The sequence below is a fragment of the Eubalaena glacialis genome, chromosome 11, assembly GCF_028564815.1.
Source record: "Eubalaena glacialis isolate mEubGla1 chromosome 11, mEubGla1.1.hap2.+ XY, whole genome shotgun sequence".
Classification (NCBI taxonomy): Eukaryota; Metazoa; Chordata; class Mammalia; order Artiodactyla; family Balaenidae; genus Eubalaena; species Eubalaena glacialis.
The window spans coordinates 20,358,299-20,382,000 of NC_083726.1; the positions used below are offsets into that span (position 1 = coordinate 20,358,299).

At 40.0% G+C, this 23,702-nt stretch overlaps 1 protein-coding gene and 1 non-coding gene across 5 annotated transcripts in view; one reads left to right on the top strand and one right to left on the bottom strand.

The window, feature by feature from the left end:
- GNPTAB (N-acetylglucosamine-1-phosphate transferase subunits alpha and beta) overlaps positions 1 to 23,702 on the top strand; it is a 77,309-nt gene that overhangs the window by 21,388 nt on the left and 32,219 nt on the right. For 2 of the 4 annotated variants that reach the window (XM_061205016.1, XM_061205017.1), the window contains exons 2-5: positions 1,054 to 1,139; positions 10,247 to 10,366; positions 11,434 to 11,475; positions 14,206 to 14,411. In XM_061205016.1, coding sequence (XP_061060999.1) covers positions 1,054 to 1,139; positions 10,247 to 10,366; positions 11,434 to 11,475; positions 14,206 to 14,411 — 454 coding nt within the window. Of the gene's footprint in view, positions 1 to 1,053; positions 1,140 to 1,575; positions 1,618 to 10,246; positions 10,367 to 11,433; positions 11,476 to 14,205; positions 14,412 to 23,702 lie in introns of those variants that run through there. The other 2 variants (XM_061205019.1, XM_061205018.1) reach the window with 2 other exon arrangements.
- Positions 16,304 to 16,410, bottom strand: LOC133101862 (U6 spliceosomal RNA). The gene has a single exon (XR_009702748.1). It is a non-coding gene; the product is annotated as a U6 spliceosomal RNA (small nuclear RNA).

Below are 23,702 nucleotides of genomic sequence, written 5' to 3' on the forward strand. Positions count from 1 at the left end.
AAGAGGCTAAGTAACTTGCTCAAGGTCACTCATAAAAGTGACAGAGCTGGGATGAAAACCCACATCCCGAGTAATAAGCCAGCATTCCTACCATTTCCCCCAAGATCTAAAAGTGCAAAACTCTGAACTAGAGGAATGTTCCTAAATGTGGTATTTAAGGACCCTTTGCTATTGCCGTTGTTTCTAATACACCGGAGCGGTTTGGAGATGCCAAGATTAATTTATCTGATGAAGGCAGGCATGTTGTATTAACATACAGCACGTCAGCATTTCTCAGCCGTTTGTGAAGCGCACTCTCTCTGATGTTTTCTCCCCACCTTCCAGGTAGCCCTACTAGGCAAGGACAGTTATATTGAGCTTTATTTTATTTATTTATTTCTTTTTTATAAATTTATTTATTTTTGGCTGTGTTGGGTCTTTGTTGCTGTGCGGGGGCTTTCTCTAGTTGCAGCCAGTGAGGGCTACTCGTCGTTGTGGTGCGTGGGCTTCTCACTGCGGTGGCTTCTCCTGTTGTTGAGCATGGGCTCTAGGTGCATGAGCTTCAGTAGTTGTGGCGCACAGGCTCAGTAGTTGTGGCTCGCGGGCTCTAGAGCGCAGGCTCAGTAGTCGTGGCACACGGGCTTAGTTGCTCCGCGGCATGTGGGATCTTCCCAGACCAGGGCTTGAACCCGTGTCCCCTGCATTGGCAGGCAGATTCTTAACCACTGTGCCACCAGGGAAGTCCTTGATTGGGTTTTTTGTTGTTGTTGTTGTTGTTGTTGAGTTGCATGAGCTGTTTATATATTTTGAAAATTAAGCCCTTGTCAGTTGCATCATTTGCAAATATTGTCTCCTAGTCCGTAGGTTGTCTTTTCATTTTGTTTTTGGTTTCCTTTGCTGTGCAAAAGCTTGTAATAAGTTTGATTAGGTCCCATTTGTTTATTTTTGCTTTTATTTCTATTGCCTTGGGAGTCCTTTAGCAATTCTTAATGAAATTAAAATGAAATGAAAGTTACATACTCTCAGTATTTGATGCAAAGAAAACATTTGTTTTTCTTTTCTTTTTTTCCCTAGGTGGTTCTGGAATGGAGCCGGGATCAATACCATGTTTTGTTTGATTCCTACAGAGACAATATTGCTGGGAAGTCCTTTCAGAATCGGTGAGAAGAGATCAGTTTTGGAGAGTAGCTTATTTGGGCTTAAATAAGTCATGAAATCACCCATGCTTTAAATAGAACAGTTGAAGGGGTCTTTCCAAGTTGTAGGTATGGTTTAGCTTGTTCAAGACTACTCCCATGTGAAGGAACCTTGTAATCCGTCCTCACGTTTTATGGATGAAAAATTTGATTGCCAAAGAGCAATCCTGCTTTGCAGTATATTGAGTACTTTAAGTTACATGATCTTGCTTTGTCCTTGCCCCAGTTCTGTGAGGTCAAGGTAATTCCATCCCCCTGTAGGATGAGGAAGCCAGGAGGCCACTCTGCAGCCAGTTCCAAGCCCTGGCCAGTGTTCTTCTGTTGGCATCACTGTGTTAACCAGGGCATCTGCTGTGGTATCCACCAGGACTGGACGCCCACACGCCCCTGTGGTCACCACATCTGGCTGCCTCGCTGTGGGGAGGAGCAAACAACCTCACAGGTTGGGTCTTTTTCTCCTTAAAGCCAAGCTTCCTGGTACAGCCACTCCTGAATGCTGCCTTCACCCTTTTCCTTGGAGATTTTTTCCTCCCTCACAAGACAGACCTCAAAGTGAAAGCAATCTTTTCCAACATCCTCCTTCCCTTCTCACAGCTAAAATAAGTCACACACGGTCTTTTCATTTTTTTGTCTGTGAAACTGTTACTTGTATGGTTTTATATCATAAAAGCAATATATGTCTATGGTCGAAAACAGTTCAAACATTATAGAAAAAGAAAAAGAAAACGTAAAGCCTCTCTCTGTTCCATTCTGAATTTCCCCTGACCTAGAGGAACCATGGTTAATGAATTTTTGTTTTGGATTCTTCTGGTGACCGTCCTTTTAACTTAAAAAAAAAAAAAAAAAAAAAAGCAAAAACAGAAAACGGAGTTCTCTCCTTTTTGATTTACTCACTTTATGCAGTATCTATTAACTGCTTTCCATTGTAACGGTGCACAGCTAATCACTATAGGGCAAGGAGCACGGGGTGACCAAAAACAAATGTGAGGTAGCTAACAAAGGTAGTTAACCTCACAGATAGACCTTGGTCTAACTGTCAGAGGCCATAATCAGAAACTCCCCTAGATCCTGACTGTCCATTTTCCCTTGAGGATAGACACCGTAAGTCCTCCTCTCTACCTTCACTGAACCAGAAAACCTAGTGAAAGTGTAACTAGTAATTGGTGTCAGTTGATGCACCTGGACCATTTTCTGGGAGCCTCTAGACTGCACCGGCAATTCTGCCGGAGCTCTTGTCCCCGCTTAGAAGCACTTCGTTGCGCCTCCATCCACTTGTTATGAGTGCCTATATGGTCCCTATCAAATAAGTAGCTTTTTAAAAAAGCTGTGCTAATTAGACATAGATGTATGCACTATTATAGTCCTGAACATCTCAGCGAAGAAGGGCTGTGGGATTCCTTGAGTCAGCCTAAAGCTTTACTTTAAGCAAGTGAATGGTGAAGTAGGGAAACTCTAGATCTTTCTCTTAGGATCTCTTAAAACAGCAGGTTCCAAAGAACCTGGGGGATCTGCGAAATCAGAGCTATTTTTATAACAATGCTGAGGTGTTATTTGCCTTTTTTACTGCGTTGACATTTGCACGAATTGTGTAAAAGCCATGGTGGGTAAAATTGCCACACCTTAGCACAAGCCACTGTATCCACCACCACCACATATCTGCACGGGGCAGAAAAAAGCCGGTTCGCTTAAGAATGTTCCTGAGGAAGCAGTAAAAATCGTTGATTTGATTCTATCCTGACCCCGTGAGTACACATTTTCTTAATGTTCTGTGTGATGCAACGGGAAGCACACCTCAGGCACCTGACTGCATGGTGATTGTCTTGAGGAAAAGCCCTCTCGTGGTTATTTGAGTTGCAACCTGAACTCACTGTTCTGTTTCATGGATCACCATCGTTATAACTTGAAAGGACAGATGACAGTGTCATTACTCAGACTTGGTTATATTTGGCAGGTATTTTCTTGGCAGTGAACGAAGCGATCCTGTGTTTGAAAGGAAAGAAATGATAGTATTTGCTGCCAAAGATAAAATTTGAGCTTTGAAGGGAAAATTAGAATTTTGGAAAACTTGCTTCCACCACTGTAAGCCTAACAGCTTCACAATATTGCAAAGACTTCTCTGATTAGATTTGCAGCATTATCCAAGAAAATTGCATTTGTTAATATTATGTAAGAAAATTAAGGAAATATGTCACCATTTGGCAGAGCTGCATAACTCATTAAGCTGTTGTTTTCCAGATAACCAGTGCATTAATGTTACAGAATTTCACATGGGTGAAAGCCATTCAAAGTGCACGAAAGACCAATGGATTTTTATGTAAAAGCACAAAAAGTTCATTAATGTAGTCTCAGATTACACATTGCAACTAATTTTTAAGAAACTTCCACTTATTTTGGTGTAGTATCAAAGAAGAATATCCACTATTATTTGAAAAGGCTATTAAAATACGCCTCCCCTTTCCAAGTACATATCTGTGGGCCTGGGTTTTCTTCAACCAAAACAACATATGGGAACAGATTGAATTCAGATGATTTGAGATGCTAGCTTGCTTGCTTGCTTGCTTCTACTAAGTCATTAAAGAGATTTGGAGAAATGTAAAGCAATGCCTCTCTTGTCACTAAATTTCTTTTTGTTTTGGAAAATACTGCTATTTTTATTTAGTTTTTATTTTATTTTATTTTATTTTTAATTTACTTATTTTTGCTGCGTTGGGTCTTTGTTGCTGCGTGCAGGCTTTCTCTAGTTGTGGTGAGCAGGGGCTACTCATCATTATGGTGTGCGGGCTTCTCATTGAGGTGGCTTCTCTTGTTGTGGCACACAGGCTCAGTAGTTGTGGCTCGTGGGCTGTAGAGCGCAGGCTCAGTAGTTGTGGCGCACAGGCTTGGTTGCTCCGCGGCATGTGGGATCTTCCCTGACAGGGCTTGAACCCGTGTCCCCTGCATTGGCAGGCAGATTCTTAACCACTGCGTCACCAGGGAAGTCCTATTTTATTTTTTAAAAATATTTATTTATTTATTTGGTTGCACCGGGACTTAGTTGCGGCTTGCTGGCTCCTTAGTTGCGGCAGGCGGGCTCCTTAGTTGCAGCATGTGAACTCTTAGTTGTGGCATGCATGTGGGATCTAGCTCCCTGACCAGGGATCGAACCCGGGCCCCCTGCATTGGGAGCGCGGAGTCTTAACCACTGTGCCGCCAGGGAAGTCCCTGCTATTTTCATTTAAAAAGTTATTTATGTTAACCCGTGAAGGGGTTTATTATTGTTTTAAAATGAATTTTTGAATGTCTGATTTATTTTTGAAAATGGCAAGTGTGAATCATTAGAGAAATGCAGATCAAAACTACAATAAGGTATCATCTCACACCGGTCTGAATGGCCATCATCAAAAAATCTAGAAACAATAAATGCTGGAGAGGGTGTGGAGAAAAGGGAACCCTCTTGCACTGTTGGTGGGAATGTAAATTGATACAGCCACTATGGAGAACAATATGGAGGTTCCTTAAAAAACTAAAAATAGAATTACCATATGATCCAGCAATCCCACTACTGGGCATATACCCAGAGAAAACCATAATTCAAAAAGAGTCATGTACCACAATGTTCTTTGCAGCACTATTTACAATAGCCAGGACATGGAAGCAACCTAAGTGTCTATCGACAGATGAATGGATAAAGAAGATGTGGCACATATATACAATGGAATATTACTCAGCCATAAAAAGAAACGAAATTGAGTTATTTGTAGTGAGGTGGATGGACCTAGAGTCTGTCATACAGAGTGAAGTAAGTCAGAAAGAGAAAAACAAATACCGTATGCTAACACATATATATGGAATGTAAAAAAAGAAAAAATAGTACTGACGAACCTAGGGGCAGGACAGGAATAAAGAAGCAGACTTAGAGAATGGACTTGAGGACACGGGGAGGGGGAAGGGTAAGCTGGGACGAAGTGAGAGAGTGGCATGGACATATATACACTACCAAATGTAAAATAGATAGTTAGTGGGAAGCAGCCTCATAGCACAGGGAGATCAGCTCGGTGCTCTGTGACCACCTAGAGAGGTGGGATAGGGAGGGTGGGAGGGAGACGCAAGAGGGCAGAGATATGGGGATATATGTATATGTATAGCTGATTCACTTTGTTATACAGCAGAAACTAACACACCATTGTAAAGCAATTATACTCCAATAAAGATGTTTAAAAAAAAAAAAGAAGTAAATTATATTCAACCACACACACACACAAAAAGAAAATGCCAAGTGTGGATAGTTATAACCTAAAAACAAAAGCTTTGGGGGTTCCTTAAGAATTTTTAAGAGTGTTAAGTGTCTGGACCCTAAAAAGTTTGAGAATAATTCCTTAATGTAGCAATTCTCAAGCTTCAGTGTACAGCAGAATTCCACAGAGGGCTTGAGAAAATACAGTTTCTCCCCACCTCCAGAGGTTCTGCATCTGTTGGTCTCAGAGGGGTGCAGAGAATTTTCATTTATAACAAGTTCACTGGTGATACTGAAACTGCTGGTCTGGTGGCCACACTTTGACAACTATTGTATTAACGGATTCTTAATGAAACATAATTTTCCTCCTCCTCCAATTTTTATTTATTTTTATTTTTATTTTTTTAAAATAAATTTATTTATTTATTTATTTATTTATTTTTGTCTGCGTTGGGTCTTCCTTTTTGCCCAGGGGGTTTCTCTAGTTGCGGCGAGCAGGAGCTACTCTTCATTGCAGTACACAGGCTTCTCATTGCAGTGGCCTCTCCTGCTGTGGAGCACGTGCTCTAGGTACACGGGCTTCAGTAGTTATGGCACGCATGCTCAGTAGTTGTGGCTCGAGGGCTCCCGAATGCAGGCTCAGTAGTTGTGGCGCACGGACTTAGCTGCTCCACGGCATGTGGGATCTTCCCGGACCAGGGCTCGAACCCATATCCCCTGCATTTGCAGGCAGATTCTTAACCACTGCACCACCAGGGAAGTCCTCCAATTTTTATTTTAACAATGCTGATTTTCGTAAGAAAAGCTCAAAATGGCCTTCTTTTACTCCCAACATTTATTGAGTACTCACTCAGCCTACTGTGTCTGATGCTATGCTGCGTGCTGATGGTGCACAGATGCATAAATCTCTGCCTTGACGGAGCCTCAAAACTTTAGGAAGGAAAACTAGCTCAGAAAATCTAGATACCGAGGTCAGCAGTTTTAATCACTCTTGTTCTCTTTCTGAAGGGGGTGTGTGTGTGTTTTAAATATTTTTTCTTCTAATTTTAGATTGCATTAAAATATAGTTTGATTTTTATGTAGGGATATTTCAAAATTATCTAATTTTGATGATGACAAGAAAATGGATCATATGTAATATCTAATATGTTCTAATATATTTTTAAAAACCATAATGTTTATAGGAAGTTTTCATTGTTTTGCTAGTGTTTCTACATGTCTTTTTAATGTTGTTTGCCCTGAATGAAAAAAAAAAATCCCATTCTATATGCCAGTAACAAATGAATATGTGAACTGTCTACTGCTGCTAATTGTGAGGCCTTAAGTCAGTCTGGGGCTCAATTTTGTCATCTCTAAAATGTAGATATTAGATTAAGTGTAAAATCTCTTCCAACTTTGTTTCTAAGATACTATTCATGTTCTAAGTTTTCTTCTCTGCTTTATGTGATGTAGAACCAAGGGACTATTAAGTGCCTTCATATTCACTTAAACTAAACTAATTAAAATAAAAGGTATCACCACGGCTTTGGTTCTGAATCATAGGTAACTTTCTTAGTCTTTAGCTCTAAGATAAAGGCTTCCTTCTCATCTGGAAACTAAGATAGTGGTCTGTGGTTAGAACAAAAGACTCACACTCACTGTGACCATGTCTAATAAGTAGAAAAACAACTGACTCACTGACCGGGGGCAGATCACACGATCTCCTCAGGATTGTCAGTTTAACACCAGAGCATTGGATTGATCATGTAATATAGTCTTACTAGAAGCGCCAGGACATAAATGCATTATTATATACTTATGCTGGTTTTCCTCAGTTGAACTTGCATGGATATCTCTTGACTCTATTAAAACAATCTTTAATAGCAATTACTCTTACAGAAAAGCTTTGGAATGTGCAAATTTTTACCTCCTTTTTAAAAGCCTTTTCTTTGTAAAATATGTCACTTAAGCTTTTTTTTTTTTTCCAAATTAATTTTTAGTCTGAGCATAGATAGATCACCTGTGAACTTGGGAGTGAGATGACTTTGGATAATTTACTTGTGGGTAATGTGAGGCATTTTTTTTAATAGAAAAGACTAATGTTTATGTTGAGGGAATGAACTAATAGTTATTTGGCCAGTAAATACATACTAAACCCCACTATGTCCCAGGCACTATTCCTAGGCATGTAGTGATGAACAAGAGGAACTCATTGACCTCATCTAGAACTGCTATTTTAGTGGGGAAGGCTTTTTTTTTTTTTTAAACTTAAAAACATGAACTATAATCTACCTATAAATCAGTAGTTCTCAGTGTGAGTTTTTGGACCAGCAGCATTGGTATTACTTGGGAACTTGTTAGAAATGCAGATTCTGGGGCCCCACTCCAGACCTAATGAATCAGAGACTCAGGGGATGGAGCCCAGCCATCTGTTTTGAAAGTGCTACAGGTGATTCTGATGCCCGCTAACATTTGGGAACCATCCATATAGACACATGCAGAAGAAAACCTAGATGAGGAAGCATTTGCATATCGTTGCAGTAGGGAGAGAGAGCCTGAGCCTGTACAGGAAAGAGAGGAAATAATTAATGAAGAGGGGCACAGAATGCATGACACCATTTCTGCCTTAGAGATAGTTGATCTAGTGGAAGACAGACATCAAAAAAAAATAGTACAACCAGTATGCTAAGGATTCTTTAGAGTACAAAGTACAGTGGAAGTTGCTTCTTAAGCAGTATATTTTCTTTGTGGGAGGTGAGGGAGGAGGGCATTTGGGGAATGAGGAAGTGGTTAAAAAGAAGCATGAAAGAAAGGATATTCTAGGCAGAGGGAGAAGCATGTTCAAAGACACAGAAGCCTGCAAGTTCTTATCCTGTTTGGGTAAGGGCATACAAATGGAGCATCTAGAGCACAGGGTATAGATTATGAAGGAGTTTAGATTTTATTCTACAGGCAGTGGTGCACCTTACGGGAGGGTTGGTAGATGCTCAGCTGTCACTTGTGTCTGAGTATGAGCTGATTGATTCCACATTTTCCCCATGAAGCTCTGGGTCCCCTGGAACCTCTGATCTTCATCTCTTCTTATGCTTTTCCCTTTGCTCCTGTCGTCTCTGCCACACTGGCCTCTAGTTCCTTAACCATGCCAGATAGTCAGCTGCCTCGGGGCATTTGCACATGATGTTTCCCTTCTCTGGGCTCTTCTTCCCCAGTTGCCCACATGGCCTGCTTCCTCACTTCCTTCATCTCTTTGCTGAAATGCCACCTTCCAGTAAGGCCATCTCTGCTCTCCCTGTTTAAAACTGACCCCCCACTTAGACATACTGTGTATCCTCATTTTCTGCTTTATTTTCTTTATAACATGGAACATCATCTGACTTCACTTATTTGGTTTATTTCCTGTCTTCACCTTTCTAGAATGTAAGCTTCATGAAGGCATAGATTTTGTTTTTTTTGTTTACTGCTGAGTCCCCAGCACCTAGAACAGTGCCTAGCACATACTGAGTGCTCAGTAAATACTTATTCAACAAATGGATAAGCACTCCTTTCATCCAGTCATCTCACCTACTTCTTTTAAGCTATAAGTGTTTTTTTATTTTTTATTTATTTATTTTTTAATTTTTTTCCTGCCATAATTTGAAAGATTTATCCACCAAACTGCATTTGTTTTTCCCTGAGATAATTAACCCTGTGGCCAAAAGTCATGTTTTGGTTAGTCTTTGGAGCCCTTCGTGCTGCCGCGGGCCCGATCCTGTGCCTGGCCTGTGAGAAAGACAAAAGGAGGGTAAGCTTGGGTCCTTGGCCGAAAAAAAAACCCAGCAACCAAAAAAACAACCCCCCCCCAAAAAAAACCCAAAAAAAACAAAAAAACTGTACTGTTTCTTGGAAAAGATCAAACCTGAAACAGAATTATCTGAATTATGTCTATGTCACTATGAACTCCTGTGTTGTAGGTCTGGAGCAGGCTCTGAAAGATGGGTAGGACTATGGTAAGTTGATGAAGGAAAGGAGAAGAAAGCTTTCAGCAGGGGTAAAACCTGAACAAAAACACTGAGATGGAGCTTAGACAGGATATTCAAGAATTAAAAGCCTGCCTGACTCCTTGGGGGTAAGATAGTAAGGGAAAAATCAAGCAGGTTCGGGAAGGTCTTCTATGCTAGTGTTTCGAGTAAATCATTGAGTTCCTCATGTTGCAGGCACAAATCCTAATCCGCTGGGTACTTTAGGGAACAAAACAGGTATGTTTCCTGCTGCCTTGGAGCTTACATTCTGGGGAGGGACACATGAATTACCAGTGTATGTAACATGTTAATTATTTAATAGGTGATCATTGCTATGAAAAACAAAACAAAACAAAACAGAGTAGGGCAAACAGGATGGGGAGGGGCCAGGCTTGGGGGCAGCTGGGAACGGGAAGGCTGTAGCATTAAAGAGGGCCAGGTCTTCATTGTGGACTGCTGGCTAACTCTTTTTTTGGTAATTTTGTTTAAGCTTCTAATTTCTTTTCTATGTTTGGCTGCATTTGTATCCCAGCTTTCTCGCTTGCTAATCTGAGAATGTAGCAGTTTAAAGTGAGCTTCTAAGACCTCCCCCACAGCCTTAAAACTGAAGGGACAACAGCCTCTACCGGGTAGCTGTGATGATCAGACGATGCAAAACCGCATAAAGTGTCTGGCAGAATGCAACTCACAGAGAAGGTGCTCAGTACATATTAGTGCCCCAGCCCCAGTCTGAAAGCATGCAAGTCGGTGATATACGCCGTGGTTGGATTACCTTTTCGCTGATTTTTTCATAACCTCTGAGTTTAAACCCTGTTATGCTCTTATTCCCAAGTATGTTGGAAAAATGCATATAAGCTGGAGGACTTGTGGGTTTACCCTAGGCTCTGTCTGCCCATGCCGATCGACGTGGTTTACACCTGGGTGAATGGCACAGATCTTGAACTACTGAAGGAACTGCAGCAAGTCAGAGAACAGATGGAGGAGGAGCAGAAAGCAATGAGGTAAAACTGATTGTCAGAAAACAAAACACAAAAAGTTCTACAGTTATAACTAATGGTACATTTCAGAAGGTAAGATGATGTTTACACTGCTATTCAAACAAGAATCTGCATCTCAAATTCATGCCGTTACAAGATTCTGGCAGTCATGCAACCAACCCTTGTTTCTTGGCGCCCAGGAGGACTCGGCCACTTTGGTGAGATCTTGGCCTCACTTTGTCAGGTGGCCGTCTCATGAATGTGGTGCTCTAGTGATGCCTTGGTCTCCAAAGGGCCTACAGGTGGAGGAGCCACCTAAGGGAGCCCTGGGCTTCCTACTCATTTGGTCTGAGTCCCAGATGTGATAGCTTCATGAAGTAAGGTTTTATTATGCAAAATTGCTACACAGTAAGATGGATTAGTCCCTTGAAAATAAAACAGGCCTACAGACATAAGTTTTTTTCCATTTGATAAAGGCAGTAAAAAGTATATTTGTTACCCTTTTTAATATCAAATAGTATACTATGGAACTAGAAACCTTGGTAATTTTTTTAAATATGGAATTTTGATTATCTTATTTACTTTATCTGGGAGAAGTACAGTGGGCTTCTGGAGAGCCTTCTGAGCTGGAGATCCGGCTGATGTAACTTCCCTTCTGATTCCTCAGGAGTATTTACTGAGAATTTCCCCATTCATTTCTTTGTAAATGTTATGGGTACACCTCAGTTGCAGGTCTTTGGCCATGTTATATTGCAACACATTTGTCTCTGTCTCTGTGTTCCTCCCCGGTGCATGAAAATCACTTTGATAGCCTTGTAACTATGTTTTACTAGTAAAATGTAAAAGCTTATATTTTAAGTAAACTTTTGTGGTTATTGTGGGTGGTACATGATAATATTTGTTGATCATAGCATATTAAAATGTATAATTTATTATGCATCTTAAATGTTATACACAGTACAGTACTTCTTAACTTACTGGTTGGTTCTCGTGGAGTAACCAGGAAAATCAATGTTGTTAAGTTCCCTCATTCACATGTAAGGCTAGCACTAGTCCATGCATATATAACGAAATCTATTTGCTTTCACTAGAGAAATCCTTGGGAAGAACACAACGGAACCAACTAAGAAGAGGTAAGCATTTTGATTTTCCTCTCAGTAATGAAAATCAAAGGAGTGAGGTGAACCGTCTAGGTTCTTCTCCCTTGCTTTTGTTGAGTACGCAACAAAACAGAGTAAGTATTTTTTACTTACTCTGTTGCTCCTGTTCAGTCCCTCTTCTTTTGGTTTTTGACCCCCAGATTAAGTGCATCCATTAGATGAGAAAACAGAGGCACAGCTGATTGAGAACTCTGGTTATTCTGGTTGTAGCTAACCAAAGCTTTATCGTTTCTAGATACGTTAGGTAAGGTTTTTCTTCTTTGTCGTTTCCATTAATCTGTCTTGATGTGCTGTTCTCTTGGTTCACTTAAGTCTAACTTACACCAGTGTTTTCATTTATAGAATCTATGTCCATTGTTTAACTATGTGTTCAGTGTATATTTCCTTATCTTTAAAAGCTGTCATAGTTGTATGTCTTATATTTAAGGACTTGGGAAGGAGATTTAACCCAATGACAAGAATCAGATGATCTCTCTTGATTTGAATCATACCTGACTCTGATAGGTCCTTAAAACAAGACTGTCTCACTAACAAGCGGAAATCTCTGTTAACTGCCACTTCCCCACTGAACCATTAGACTTAAAATAGAAGAGTTATTCATAGAAATGATCCAAAAGTGCCTTCTGAATCATCTGTTAATGTTAATTATGCATATTTATTTATAAATATCTATTGCTAATACTGTTATTTTTGTTTATTTTTTAATTAATTTATTTTTGGCTGCATTGGGTCTTCGTTGCTGTGCATGGGCTTTCTCTAGTTGCGTCGAGCAGGGACTACTCTTCGTTGTGGTGCGTGGGCTTCTCATTGTGGTGGCTTCTCTTGTTGCAGAGCACAGGCTCTAGGTGCACTGGCTTCAGTAGTTGTGGCTTGTGGGCTCTAGAGAGCAAGCTCAGTAGTTGTGGCACACGGGCTTAGTTGCTCCGCGGCATGTGGGATCTTTCCGGACCAGGGCTCAAACCCGTGTCCCCTGTGTTGGCAGGCGGATTCTGAACCACTGCACCACCAGGGAAGTCCCCAAGACTGTTATTTTTAAATGACTTTTAAATTAAAGCAATGATGCAACATTACAGAAAGGTCGAGAGGAAAGAAAAGAACAAACTCACATAATTCTTTGGCCCTCACTCAACAATTATGATCATTTTCTTATTCCCTTTTCATGTATGTTTTTATAGTAAATAATTTATAACCTTTGCAATTTTGTATCCTACTTTTTATTTTATATAATCATACACATTTCTATGTTGATAAATTATCTTAATACTTCTTATCAATTTTAATAGTTATATAATATTCCATAAAGTAACTGTACTATAATTTGCTAAATATTGGGCACTGCCATATTTTCACTTTGTAAATATTTTGTAATATTATATTTGGGTCTATGGCATTTTCTGTGTGTGGGTTTGTTGTTTTTCCTGTTTTTGTTTCTCTTCTACTTGGACTAGATTCCTGGACATAAACTACTGAGGAAGAAACGTATGTATGTTTTCATGGGTCTGAAGAAGTATATATGTATATATAATGTAATTGCTTTTCCAAAGAGGAAATGGGGAACCCATCTGGAGGGATACCCGCAGAGTTTGAGAGGAATAGGCTTGCTGCACTTGCACGAACATTGCATCATCATTTTTTGAGGGGTGCTAATTTAGTTAAACAAAAGGTCATTGTTTTCTTTTGCATTTCTTTGAGTATTAGTGAGGTTGCACAATTTCATGTATAGTCTGTTAACTGGTCATAGCTCCCACCTTCTGAGTTCTCTAGCTGTGTCCTTTGCCCATTTGTTTATTCTAGGTATTTCTTATGTTTAGACAGGAATATTTCATGTAACTTCATAAAACTTTGTCACATTTGCTTTTGTTTGCCTTAGTATCCTGTCATATTCAGTGTACTTAATTGTATTCTATTTGGAATTGGTAAACTGTTTCTGATAAGATGACACTCTGTTAACCAGAATTTATCTACTTCCTAATCTGTCTGATATTGGGCTTTACTGGAATGACAAATAATGTTTAAAACAATAGTAATGAAGTGCTTAATTTCTTGTACACCTTTGAGTTAGTAAATTTTGTGGCAGTCTTATTTTATTTTTTAAATTTATTTAATTATTAATTAATTTTTTTTTGGCTGCGTTGGGTCTTTGTTGCTGCGCGCGGTCTTTTTCTAGTTGTGGCAAGCAGGGGCTACCCTTGGTTGCGGTGCACAGGCTTCTCATTGTGGTGGCTTCTCTTGTTGCGGAGCATGGGCTCTAGGCGTGTGTGTTTCGGTAGTTGTGGCACGTGGGCTCAGTAGTTGCAGCTCGTGGGCTCTAGAGAGCAGGGTCAGTAGTTGTGGCGCACGGGCTTAGTTGCTCCGCGGCGCGTGGGATCCTCCCGGACCAGGGCTCGAACCTGTGTCCCCTGCACTGGCAGGCGGATTCTCAACCACTGCGCCACCAGGGAAGTCTGCAGTCTTATTTTATTAACAGGAGTTTGAAAGCTGTATCTTTCGAGTTGTACTTGTTTGATAATTTTATGCCAGCCATACTTGCTAACTTACTAAATTTTTATATTCTTGTGATAAAATTCCTTGTTTATTGAAAGTTATGATTTTTAAATAAAATATAGAAGAAACACCTGTGAAATTTAGTAGTACCAACAAGCTTTTCAGTGTTGATTAAATTTTCAAGCATGTAGTTGTGAGCATGTTCGTGTCTCTTTCCAGTGAGAAGCAGTTGGAGTGTTTGCTGACACACTGCATTAAGGTGCCAATGCTCGTCCTGGACCCAGCTCTGCCGACCAACATCACACTGAAGGACCTGCCATCTCTTTATCCTTCTTTTCATTCTGCCAGTGACATATTCAACGTTGCAAAACCAAAAAACCCTTCCACTAATGTCTCAGTTGTTGTTTTCGACAGTACAAAGAATGGTAAGATCTTCTTGTGGGTATTTTAAAATCATGTTATCATTGGATGTTGGAATAACAAAATTTTGAATAGAACAGAATTGGTTCACTTTTAAAGAAATGCTTGATAAACTAAAAATGTAAAAAGGGGAGCTGCCATTGTATCTCAGCCCTGCTGTCAGAAAGGGATTACATCTATTTTACTCTGTGTAATACACATGCCTTCCTGTGCTGCGGTCAGGACCTTAAACCTGGTACTCAAATTTACTGTATTCTCTTGGCTGGGAGTTATTCAGGAGGCTTTATTTTTTTTCTTTTTTCTTTCAAAATTCCTCAGCTATGTTGTTTTCTGCAGCTTGGACTGACCATACTTGGAGCATTCATACTTTAAGTTCTGAAACATCTGGTTATGCAGTTGATTTGGCCCGATAATAGAATTAAATTTGTAATTCTTGACCTAGAACTGCACCTGCATCCTTAGAGATCCCATCCTCTCCTCGGTCACTGAGCTGCTGAGCCCCACGACTGCGTCTCCTTCGATCATCCTTCCTCTTGTCTCATCCTTCCTCTGCACTGAGTGACTCTCCCAGGAAGCTCTGTTTTCACTTGTGTAAAATGAAAACTGTCGCATTCTCTTTACAGCCCTGTTCTCAAGTTCCCATTTTTTCAATGTCGTACCTCCCAGCCTAAATCTTTGGAACCATCTTTGACCCGTTCTTACTCTAACCAGTAATCCGCCTCATCCTATGACTTGCTTTTTTGCAAGAATCTTAGATTCTTACCTTTCATACTCATCAGATTTCTTCTACACCAGACTGAGTTTCTTCACCCAGGCCCCAATAATAGATGCCTATCTGCTCTGCCGGCCTCTAAAGTTCTTCTCTGATCTGTCTAGCATGAAACTGATAAAATCAGAGTTTTCCAATTTGTTTACAGTTGCTATCTCTTTGGAGAGAATAATAGTAGTATATATTTGTTTTTCACATGGATACAAACTCCTCTTGCTGGTGTTCCAGATGGAGCTTTAATTGCCGTGGTCCTGCCCATTGGCCCTCGCATCCCTGCCCTCCTGGCATCTCCTCACAGCCGTCGGCGTCTTCTCACAGATGTGGGGCTGCCTGTCCTGAGCCTCTTCCTCTCCCAGCCCATCTCCTTTTCTTTCCAGCCCCCTCTCCAGTTCTGTCTCCATGGAGATCCTGGAATAGTACATTCACAATGATTTTATTTTTCTGTATCTCTGTAGTACTTGTAACCTAACTCACAACTTAGTTTTTGACTGCACAGGAGTTTATGGTGTTCTCATCTAATTTTTTTTTAATTCGTCATTTATTTTTAACGTTTTATTTTATTTATTATTTATTTATTTATTTTGGCTGCACTGGGTCTTTGCTGCGGCATGTTGGATCTTTGTTGCGGCACGTTGGATCTTTGTTGCGGCATGTGGGGTCTTTAGTTGTGGCATGCGGACTTCTCAGTTGCAGCATGCGAGCTCTTAGTTGCAGCATGCATGTGGGATCTAGTTCCCCGACCAGGGATCGAACCCGGGCCCCCTGCATTGGGAACGCTAAGTCTTACACACTGGACCACCAGGGAAGTCCCTCATCTAATTTCTTTAGGGCAGACACCTTATCCTCACCATTTTGTGTCCTGAACAGTGTCTAACACAGTGCTCATTTCCTGGTACTTATTATTTGTCATTTGAAAGGAAACTATAACTTTTCTAAGCACAGATATCTCCCCTTCACACTATAGACCTGTTTCTGAACTATTTTGTATAACTAACTTTTTTTTTTACTTATAATTACCGTTTATTTTATTATCATTATTATTTACAGTGAGTAATTTTTTTTTAAACATCTTTATTGGAGTATAATTGCTTTACAGTGGTGTGTTAGTTTCAGCTTTATAACAAAGTGAAAAATATGGAACGCTTCATGAATTTGCATGTCATCCTTGTGCAGGGGCCATGCTAATCTTCTCTGTATCATTCCAATTTTAGTATATGTGCTGCTGAAGCAAGCACTATCTAGCTTATTTTTTAAATTTAGGTTATATTTGAAAATATATAGGGAAAGTACAGGGGTAATTTTTGACAAATTTAACAAGTTATATGATTTATTGTTTTGCTAAATTTAGCTTTGTTTTTAATTTTTTTATTTTTTTCTTTCTCTTTATTTATTTTTAACATCTTTATTGGAGTATAATTGCTTTACAATGGTGTGTTAGTTTCTGCTTTCTAACAAAGTGAATCAGCTTTACATATACATATATCCCCATATCTCCTTCCTCTTGCATCTCCCTCCCACCCTCCCTATCCCACCCCTCTAGGTGGTCACAAAGCACAGAGCTGATCTCCCAGTGCTATGCGGCTGCTTCCCACTAGCTATCTGTTTTACATTTGGTAGTGTATATATGTCCATGCCACTCTCTCACTTCATCCCAGCTTACCCTTCCCCCTCCCTGTGTCCTCAAGTCCATTCTCTACGTCTGCTTCTTTATTCCTGTCCTGCCCCTAGGTTCTTCTGAACCTTTTTTATTTTTTTAGGTTCCATATATATGTGATAGCATACGGTATTTGTTTTTCTGACTTACTTCACTCTGTCTTACAGTCTCCGGGTCCATCCACCTCACTACAAATAACTCAATTTTGTTTCTTTTTATGGCTGAGTAATATTCCACTGTATATATGTGCCACATCCTCTTTATCTTTTCATCTGTCAGTGGACACTTAGCTTGCTTCCATGTGCTGGCTGTTGTAAATAGAGATGCAATGAACATTGTGGTACATGACTCTTTTTGAATTATGGTTTTCTCTGGGTATATGCCCAGTAGTGGGATTGCTCGATCATATGGTAATTCTATTTTTAGTTTTTTAAGGAACCTCCGTACTGTTCTCCATAGTGGCTGTATCAATTTACATTCCCACCAACAGTGCAAGAGGGTTCCCTTTTCTCCACACCCTCTCCAGCATTTGTTGTTTGTAGATTTTCTGATGATGGCCATTCTGACCGGTGTGAGGTGATACCTCAATGTAGTTTTGATTTGTATTTCTCTAATAATTAGTGATGTTGAGCATCCTTTCATGTGCTTCGTGGCCATCTGTATGTCTTCTTTGGAGAAATGTCTATTTAGGTCTTCTGCCCATTTTGGGATTGGGTTGTTTGTTTTTATGATATTGAGCTGCATGAGCTGCTTATATATTTTGGAGATTAATCCTTTGTCAGTTGATTCATTTGCAAATATTTTCTCCCATTCTGAGGGTTGTCTTTTCATCTTGTTTGTGGTTTCCTTTGCTGTGCAAAAGCTTTGAAGTTTCATTAGGTCCCATTTGTTTATTTTTGTTTTCATTTCCATTACTCTAGGAGGTGGATCAAAAAAGATCTTGCTATGATTTATGTCAAAGAGTGTTCTTCCTGTGTTTTCCTCTAAGAGTTTTATAGTGTCCGGTCTTACATATAGGTCTTGAATCCATTTTGAGTTTATTTTTGTGTATGGTGTTAGGGAGTGTTCTGATTTCATTCTTTTACATGTAGCTGTCCAGTTTTCCCAGCACCACTTATTTTTTTTTTTTTTTAAAGTAGGACTATTTTTTTTTTAATTAATTAATTTATTTATTTTTGGCTGTGTTGGGTCTTCGCCTCTGTGCGAGGGCTCTCTCCAGTTGTGGCAAGCGGGGGCCACTCTTCATTGCGGTGCGCGGGCCTCTCACCGCCGCGGCCTCTCTTGTTGTGGGGCACAGGCTCCAGACGCGCAGGCTCAGCAGTTGTGGCTCACGGGCCTAGTTGCTTCGCGGCACGTGGGATCTTCCCAGACCACGGCTCGAACCCATGTCCCCTGCATTGGCAAGCAGACTCTCAACCACTGCGCCACCAGGGAAGCCCCCAGCACCACTTATTGAAGAGACTGTCTTTTCTCCATTGTATATCCTTGCCTCCTTTGTCTTAGATTAGTTGACTATAGGTGTGTGGTTTTATCTCTGGGCTTTCTATCTAGTTCCGTTGATCTGTGTTTCTGTTTTTGTGCCAGTACCATATTGTCTTGATTACTGTAGCTTTGTAGTATAGTCTGAAGTCAGGGAGTCTGATTCCTCCAGCTCCGTTTTTTTCCCTCAAGACTGCTTTGGCTATTCGGGGTCTTCTGTGTCTCCATACAAATTTTAAGATGCTTTGTTCTAGTTCCATAAAAAATGCCATTGGTAATTTGATAGGGGTTGCATGGAATCTGTAGAGTGCTTTGGGTAGTATAGTCATTTTCACAATATTGATTCTTCCAATCCAAGAACATGGTATATCTCTCCATCTGTTTGTATCATCTTTAATTTCTTTCATCAGTGTCTTATAGTTTTCTGCATACAGGTCTTTTGTCTCCCTATGTAGGTTTATTCTTTTTGTTGCAATGGTAAATGGGAGTGTTTCCATAATTTCTCTTTCAAATTTTTCATCATTAGTGTATAGGAATGCAAGAGATTTCTGTGCATTAATTTTGTATCCTGCTACTTTACCAAATTCATTGATTAGCTCTAGTAGTTTTCTGGTGGCATTTTTAGGATTCTCTATGTATAGTATCATGTCATCTGCTTACAGTGACAGTTTTACGTCTTCTTTTGCAGTTTGTATTCCTTTTATTTCTTTTTCTTCTCTGATTGCCGTGGCTAGGACTTCCAAAACTATGTTGAATAATAGTGGTGAGAGTGGACATCCTTGTCTTGTTCCTGATCTTAGAGGAAATGCTTTCAGTTTTTCACCATTGAGAATGATGTTTGCTGTGGGTTTGTCGTATATGGCCTTTATTATGTTGAGGTAGGTTCCCTCTATGCCCACTTTCTGGAGAGTTTTTATCATAAATGGTGTTGAATTTTGTCAAAAGCTTTTTCTGCATCTACTGAGATTATCATATGGTTTTTATTCTTCAATTTGTTAATATGGTGTATCACACTGATTGATTTGTGTATACTGACGAATCCTTGCATCCCTTGGATAAATCCCACTTGATCATGGTGTATGATCCTTTTACTGTGTTGATGGATTCTGTTTGCTAGTATTTTGTTGAGGATTTTTGCATCTATATTCATCAGTGATATTGGTCTGTAATTTTCTTTTTGTGTACTATCTCTGTCTGGTTTTGGTATCAGGGTGATGGTGGCCTTGTAGAATGAGTTTGGGAGTGTTCCTTCCTCTGCAATTTTTTGGTAGAGTTTGAGAAGGATGGGTGTTAGCTCTTCTCTGAATGTTTCGTAGAATTCACCTGTGAAGCCATCTGGTCCTGGACTTTGGTTTGTTGGAAGATTTTGAATCACAGTTTCAATTTCATTACTTGTGATTGGTCTTTTCATATTTTCTATTTCTTCCTGGTTCAGTCTTGGAATGTTATACCTTTCTAAGAATTTGTCCATTTCTTCCAGGTTGTCCATTTTATTGGCATAGAGTTGCTTGTATTAGTCGCTTAGGATGCTTTGTATTTCTGCAGTGTCTGTTGTACCTTCTCCTTTTTCATTTCTAAGTTTATTGATTTGAGTCCTCTCCCTCTTTTTCTTGATGAGTCTGGTTAATGGTTTATCAATTTTGTTTATCTTCTCAAAGAACCAGCTTTTAGTTTTATTGATCTTTGCTATTGTTTTCTTTGTTTCTATTTCATTTATTTCTGCTCTGATCTTTATGATTTCTTTCCTTCTGCTAACTTTGGGTTTGTTTGTTCTTTTTTCTCTAGTTCCTTTAGGTGTAAGGTGAGCTTGTTTCTTGAGGTAGGCTCGTATAGCTATAAACTTCCCTTTTAGAACTGCTTTTGCTGCATCGCATAGGTTTTGGATCGTCATGTTTTCATTGTCATTTGTCTCTAGGTATTTTTTGATTTCCTCTTTGATTTCTTCAGTGATCTCTTGGTTATTTAGTAACGTATTGTTTAACCTCCATGTGTTCTTGTTTTTTACATTTTTTCCCCCTGTAATTCACCTCTAATCTCATAGCGTTGTGGTCAGAAAAGATGCTTCATATGATTTCATTTTTCTTAAATTTACTAAGGCTTGATATGTGACCTAAGATGTGATCTATCCTGGAGAATGTTCTGTGCGCACTTGAGAAGAACGTGTAATCTGCTGTTTTTGGATGGAATGTCCTATAAATATCAATTAAATCTGTCTGGTCTGTTGTGTCATTTAAAGCTTCTGTTTCCTTATTTATTTTCATTTTGAATGATCTGTCCATTGGTGTAAGTGAGGTGTTAAAGTCCCCCACTATTATTGTGTTACTGTCGATTTCCTCTTTTATAGCTGTTAGCAGTTGCCTTATGTATTGAGGTGCTCCTATGTTGGGTGCATATATATTTATAATTGTTATATCTTCTTCTTGGATTGATCCCTTGATCATTATGTAGTGTCCTTCCTTGTCTCTTGTAACATTCTTTATTTTAAAGTCTATTTTATCTGATATGAGTATAGCTACTCCAGCTTTCTTTTGATTTCCATTTGCATGGAATATCTTTTTCCATCCCCTCACTTTGAGTCTGTATGTGTCCCTAGGTCTGAAGTGGGTCTCTTGTAGACAGCATATATATGGATCTTGTTTTTGTATCCATTCAGCGAGCCTGTGTCTTTTGGTTGGAGCATTTAATCCATTCACGTTGAAGGTAATTATCGATATGTATGTTCCTATGACCATTTTCTTAATTGTTTTGGGGTTTTTTTGTAGGTCCTTTTCTTCTCTTGTGTTTCCCACTTAGAGAAGTTCCTTTAGCATTTGTTGTAGAGCTGGTTTGGTGGTGCTGTATTCTCTTAGCTTTTGTTTGTCTGTAAAGCTTTTGATTTCTCCATCAAATCTGAATGAGATCCTTGCCGGGTAGAGTAATCTTGGTTGTAGGTTCTTCCCTTTCATCCCTTTAAGTATATCATTGCACTCTCTTCTGGCTTGTAGAGTTTCTGCTGAGAAATCAGCTGTTAACCTTATGGAAGTTCCTTTGTATGTTATTTGTCATATTTCCCTTGCTGCTTTCAATAATTTTTCTTTGTCTTTAATTTTTGCCACTTTGATTACTATGTGTCTCAGCGTGTTTCTCCTTGGGTTTATCCTGTATGGGACTCGCTGTGCTTCCTGGACTTGGGTGGCTATTTCCTGTCCCATGATAGGGAAGTTTTCAACTATAATCTCTTCAAATATTTTCTCCGGTCCTTTGTCTCTCTCTTCTCCTTCTGGGACCCCTATAATGCAAATGTTGTTGCATTTAAGGTTGTCCCAGAGGTCTCTTAGGCTGTCTTCATTTCTTTTCATTCTTTTTTCTTTATTCTGTTCTGCAGCAGTGAATTCCACCATTCTGTCTTCCAGGTCACTTATCCGTTCTTCTGCCTCAGTTATTCTGCTATTGATTCCCTCTAGTGTATTTTTCATTTCAGTTATTGTATTGTTCATCTCTGTTTGTTTGTTCTTTAATTCTTCTAGGTCTTTGTTAAACATTTCTTGCATCTTCTTGATCTTTGCCTCCATTCTTTTTCCGAGGTCCTGGATCATCTTCAGTATCATTATTCTGAATTCTTTTTCTGGAAGGTTGCCTATCTCCACTTCATTTAGTTGTTTTTCTGGGGTTTTATCTTGTTCCTTCATCTGGTACATAGCCCTCTTGAGTTTTCATCTTGTCTATCTTTCTGTGAATGTGGTTTTGGTTCCACAGGCTGCAGGATTGTAGTTCTTCTTGCTTCTGCTGTCTGCCCTCTGGTGGATGAGGCTATCTAAGAGGCTTGTGTAAATTTCCTGATGGGAGGGACTGGTTGTGGGTAGAGCTGACTGTTGCTCTGGTGGGCAGAGCTCAGTAAAACTTTAATCCACTTGAGTGTTGATGGGTGGGGCTGGGTTCCCTCCCTGTTGGTTGTTTGGCCTGAGGCAACCCAGTACTGGAGCCTACCTGGGCTCTTTGGTGGGGCTAATGACAGACTCTGGGAGGGCTCACGCCAAGGAGTACTTCCCAGAACTTCTGCTGCCAGTGTCCTTGTCCCCATGGTGAAACAGAGCCACCCCCCGCCTCTGCAGGGGACCCTCCAACAGTAGCAGGTAGGTCTGGTTCAGTCTCCTGTGGGGTCACTGCTCCTTCCCCTGGGTCCCGATGCGCACACTAGTTTGTGTATGCCCTCCTAGAGTGGAGTCTCTGTTTCCCCCAGTCCTGTCGAAGTCCTGCAATCAAATCCCACTAGGCTTCAAAGTCTGATTCTCTAGGAATTCCTCCTCCCGTTGCCGGACCCCCAGGTTGGGAAGCCTGACGTGGGGCTCAGAACCTTCACTCCAGTGGGTGGACTTCTGTGGTATAAGTGTTCTCCAGTCTGTGAGTCAGCCACCCAGCAGTTATGGGATTTGATTTTACTGTGATTGTGCCCCTCCTACCGTCTCATTGTGGCTTCTCCTTTGTCTTTGGATGTGGGGTATCTTTTTTGGTGAGTTCCAGTGTCTTCCTGTCGATGATTGTCCAGCAGCCAGTTGTGATCCTGGTGTTCTCGCAGGAGGGAGTGAGTGCATGTCCTTCTACTCCGCCTTCTTGGTTCCTCTCCCATTAGCTTTGTTTTTTAAATTGAGGTTGCCTTAAATTAAGGTACTCTGATAACACTTCATCTGAAGAGAAAAAAGAATGACATTATGTTAGCAGTTATAACTCAGTTATAACGCCTTTGGAGAGAATCTTGGGTTTATCTCTACTAATTTTATAACATATCAGAGACATAAAAGATTATAAATTTTGTTATAAGTAAAATCTGTGTTAAACGACAGTCTTCTAAACACTGTTTTTGAATTTCCACTTGGGTTTTTATTTGACTATCCTACTGTTATGTTGATTCATTCAGTAAAGATTTGTCGAGCCACTGCTCTGAGTTGGTTGTTGTTCTAGGCAAACAGCAGAGAAAAAAAAAGGCACATTCCTGCCTTCATGGAGCTTCCATTTTTAGTGGGCCACAAACTCACTCTTTATCATCCTTAGTTTTTGAGATCCAGGATCACAAAATTCTTTGTTAAAGGACCAGGTAGTAAATATTTTAGGCCTTGTGGTCCCAGAGGCAAAATGGTAGATATTATGTAGGTATTTGTATAAACATTTAACCATTTTAAAATGTCAAAATTGTGTTTAGCTTGGGGCCATACTAAATCCAGCAGTGGCTAGATTTTGGACCATGGACTGCCAAACCCTGATCTAGATTAAAAAATTTTAGCCGTGTTTGGCATTTTAAAAAAATCTCATTTAACCTCTTTCCAGTTAATCATTGAGATCTGTTGATTTTTTTTCCTTCTCAAATGTGTCATTTCTGCCCCTCTCCCGGTTACCCTGCCACTTCCCTTGTGTCCACCA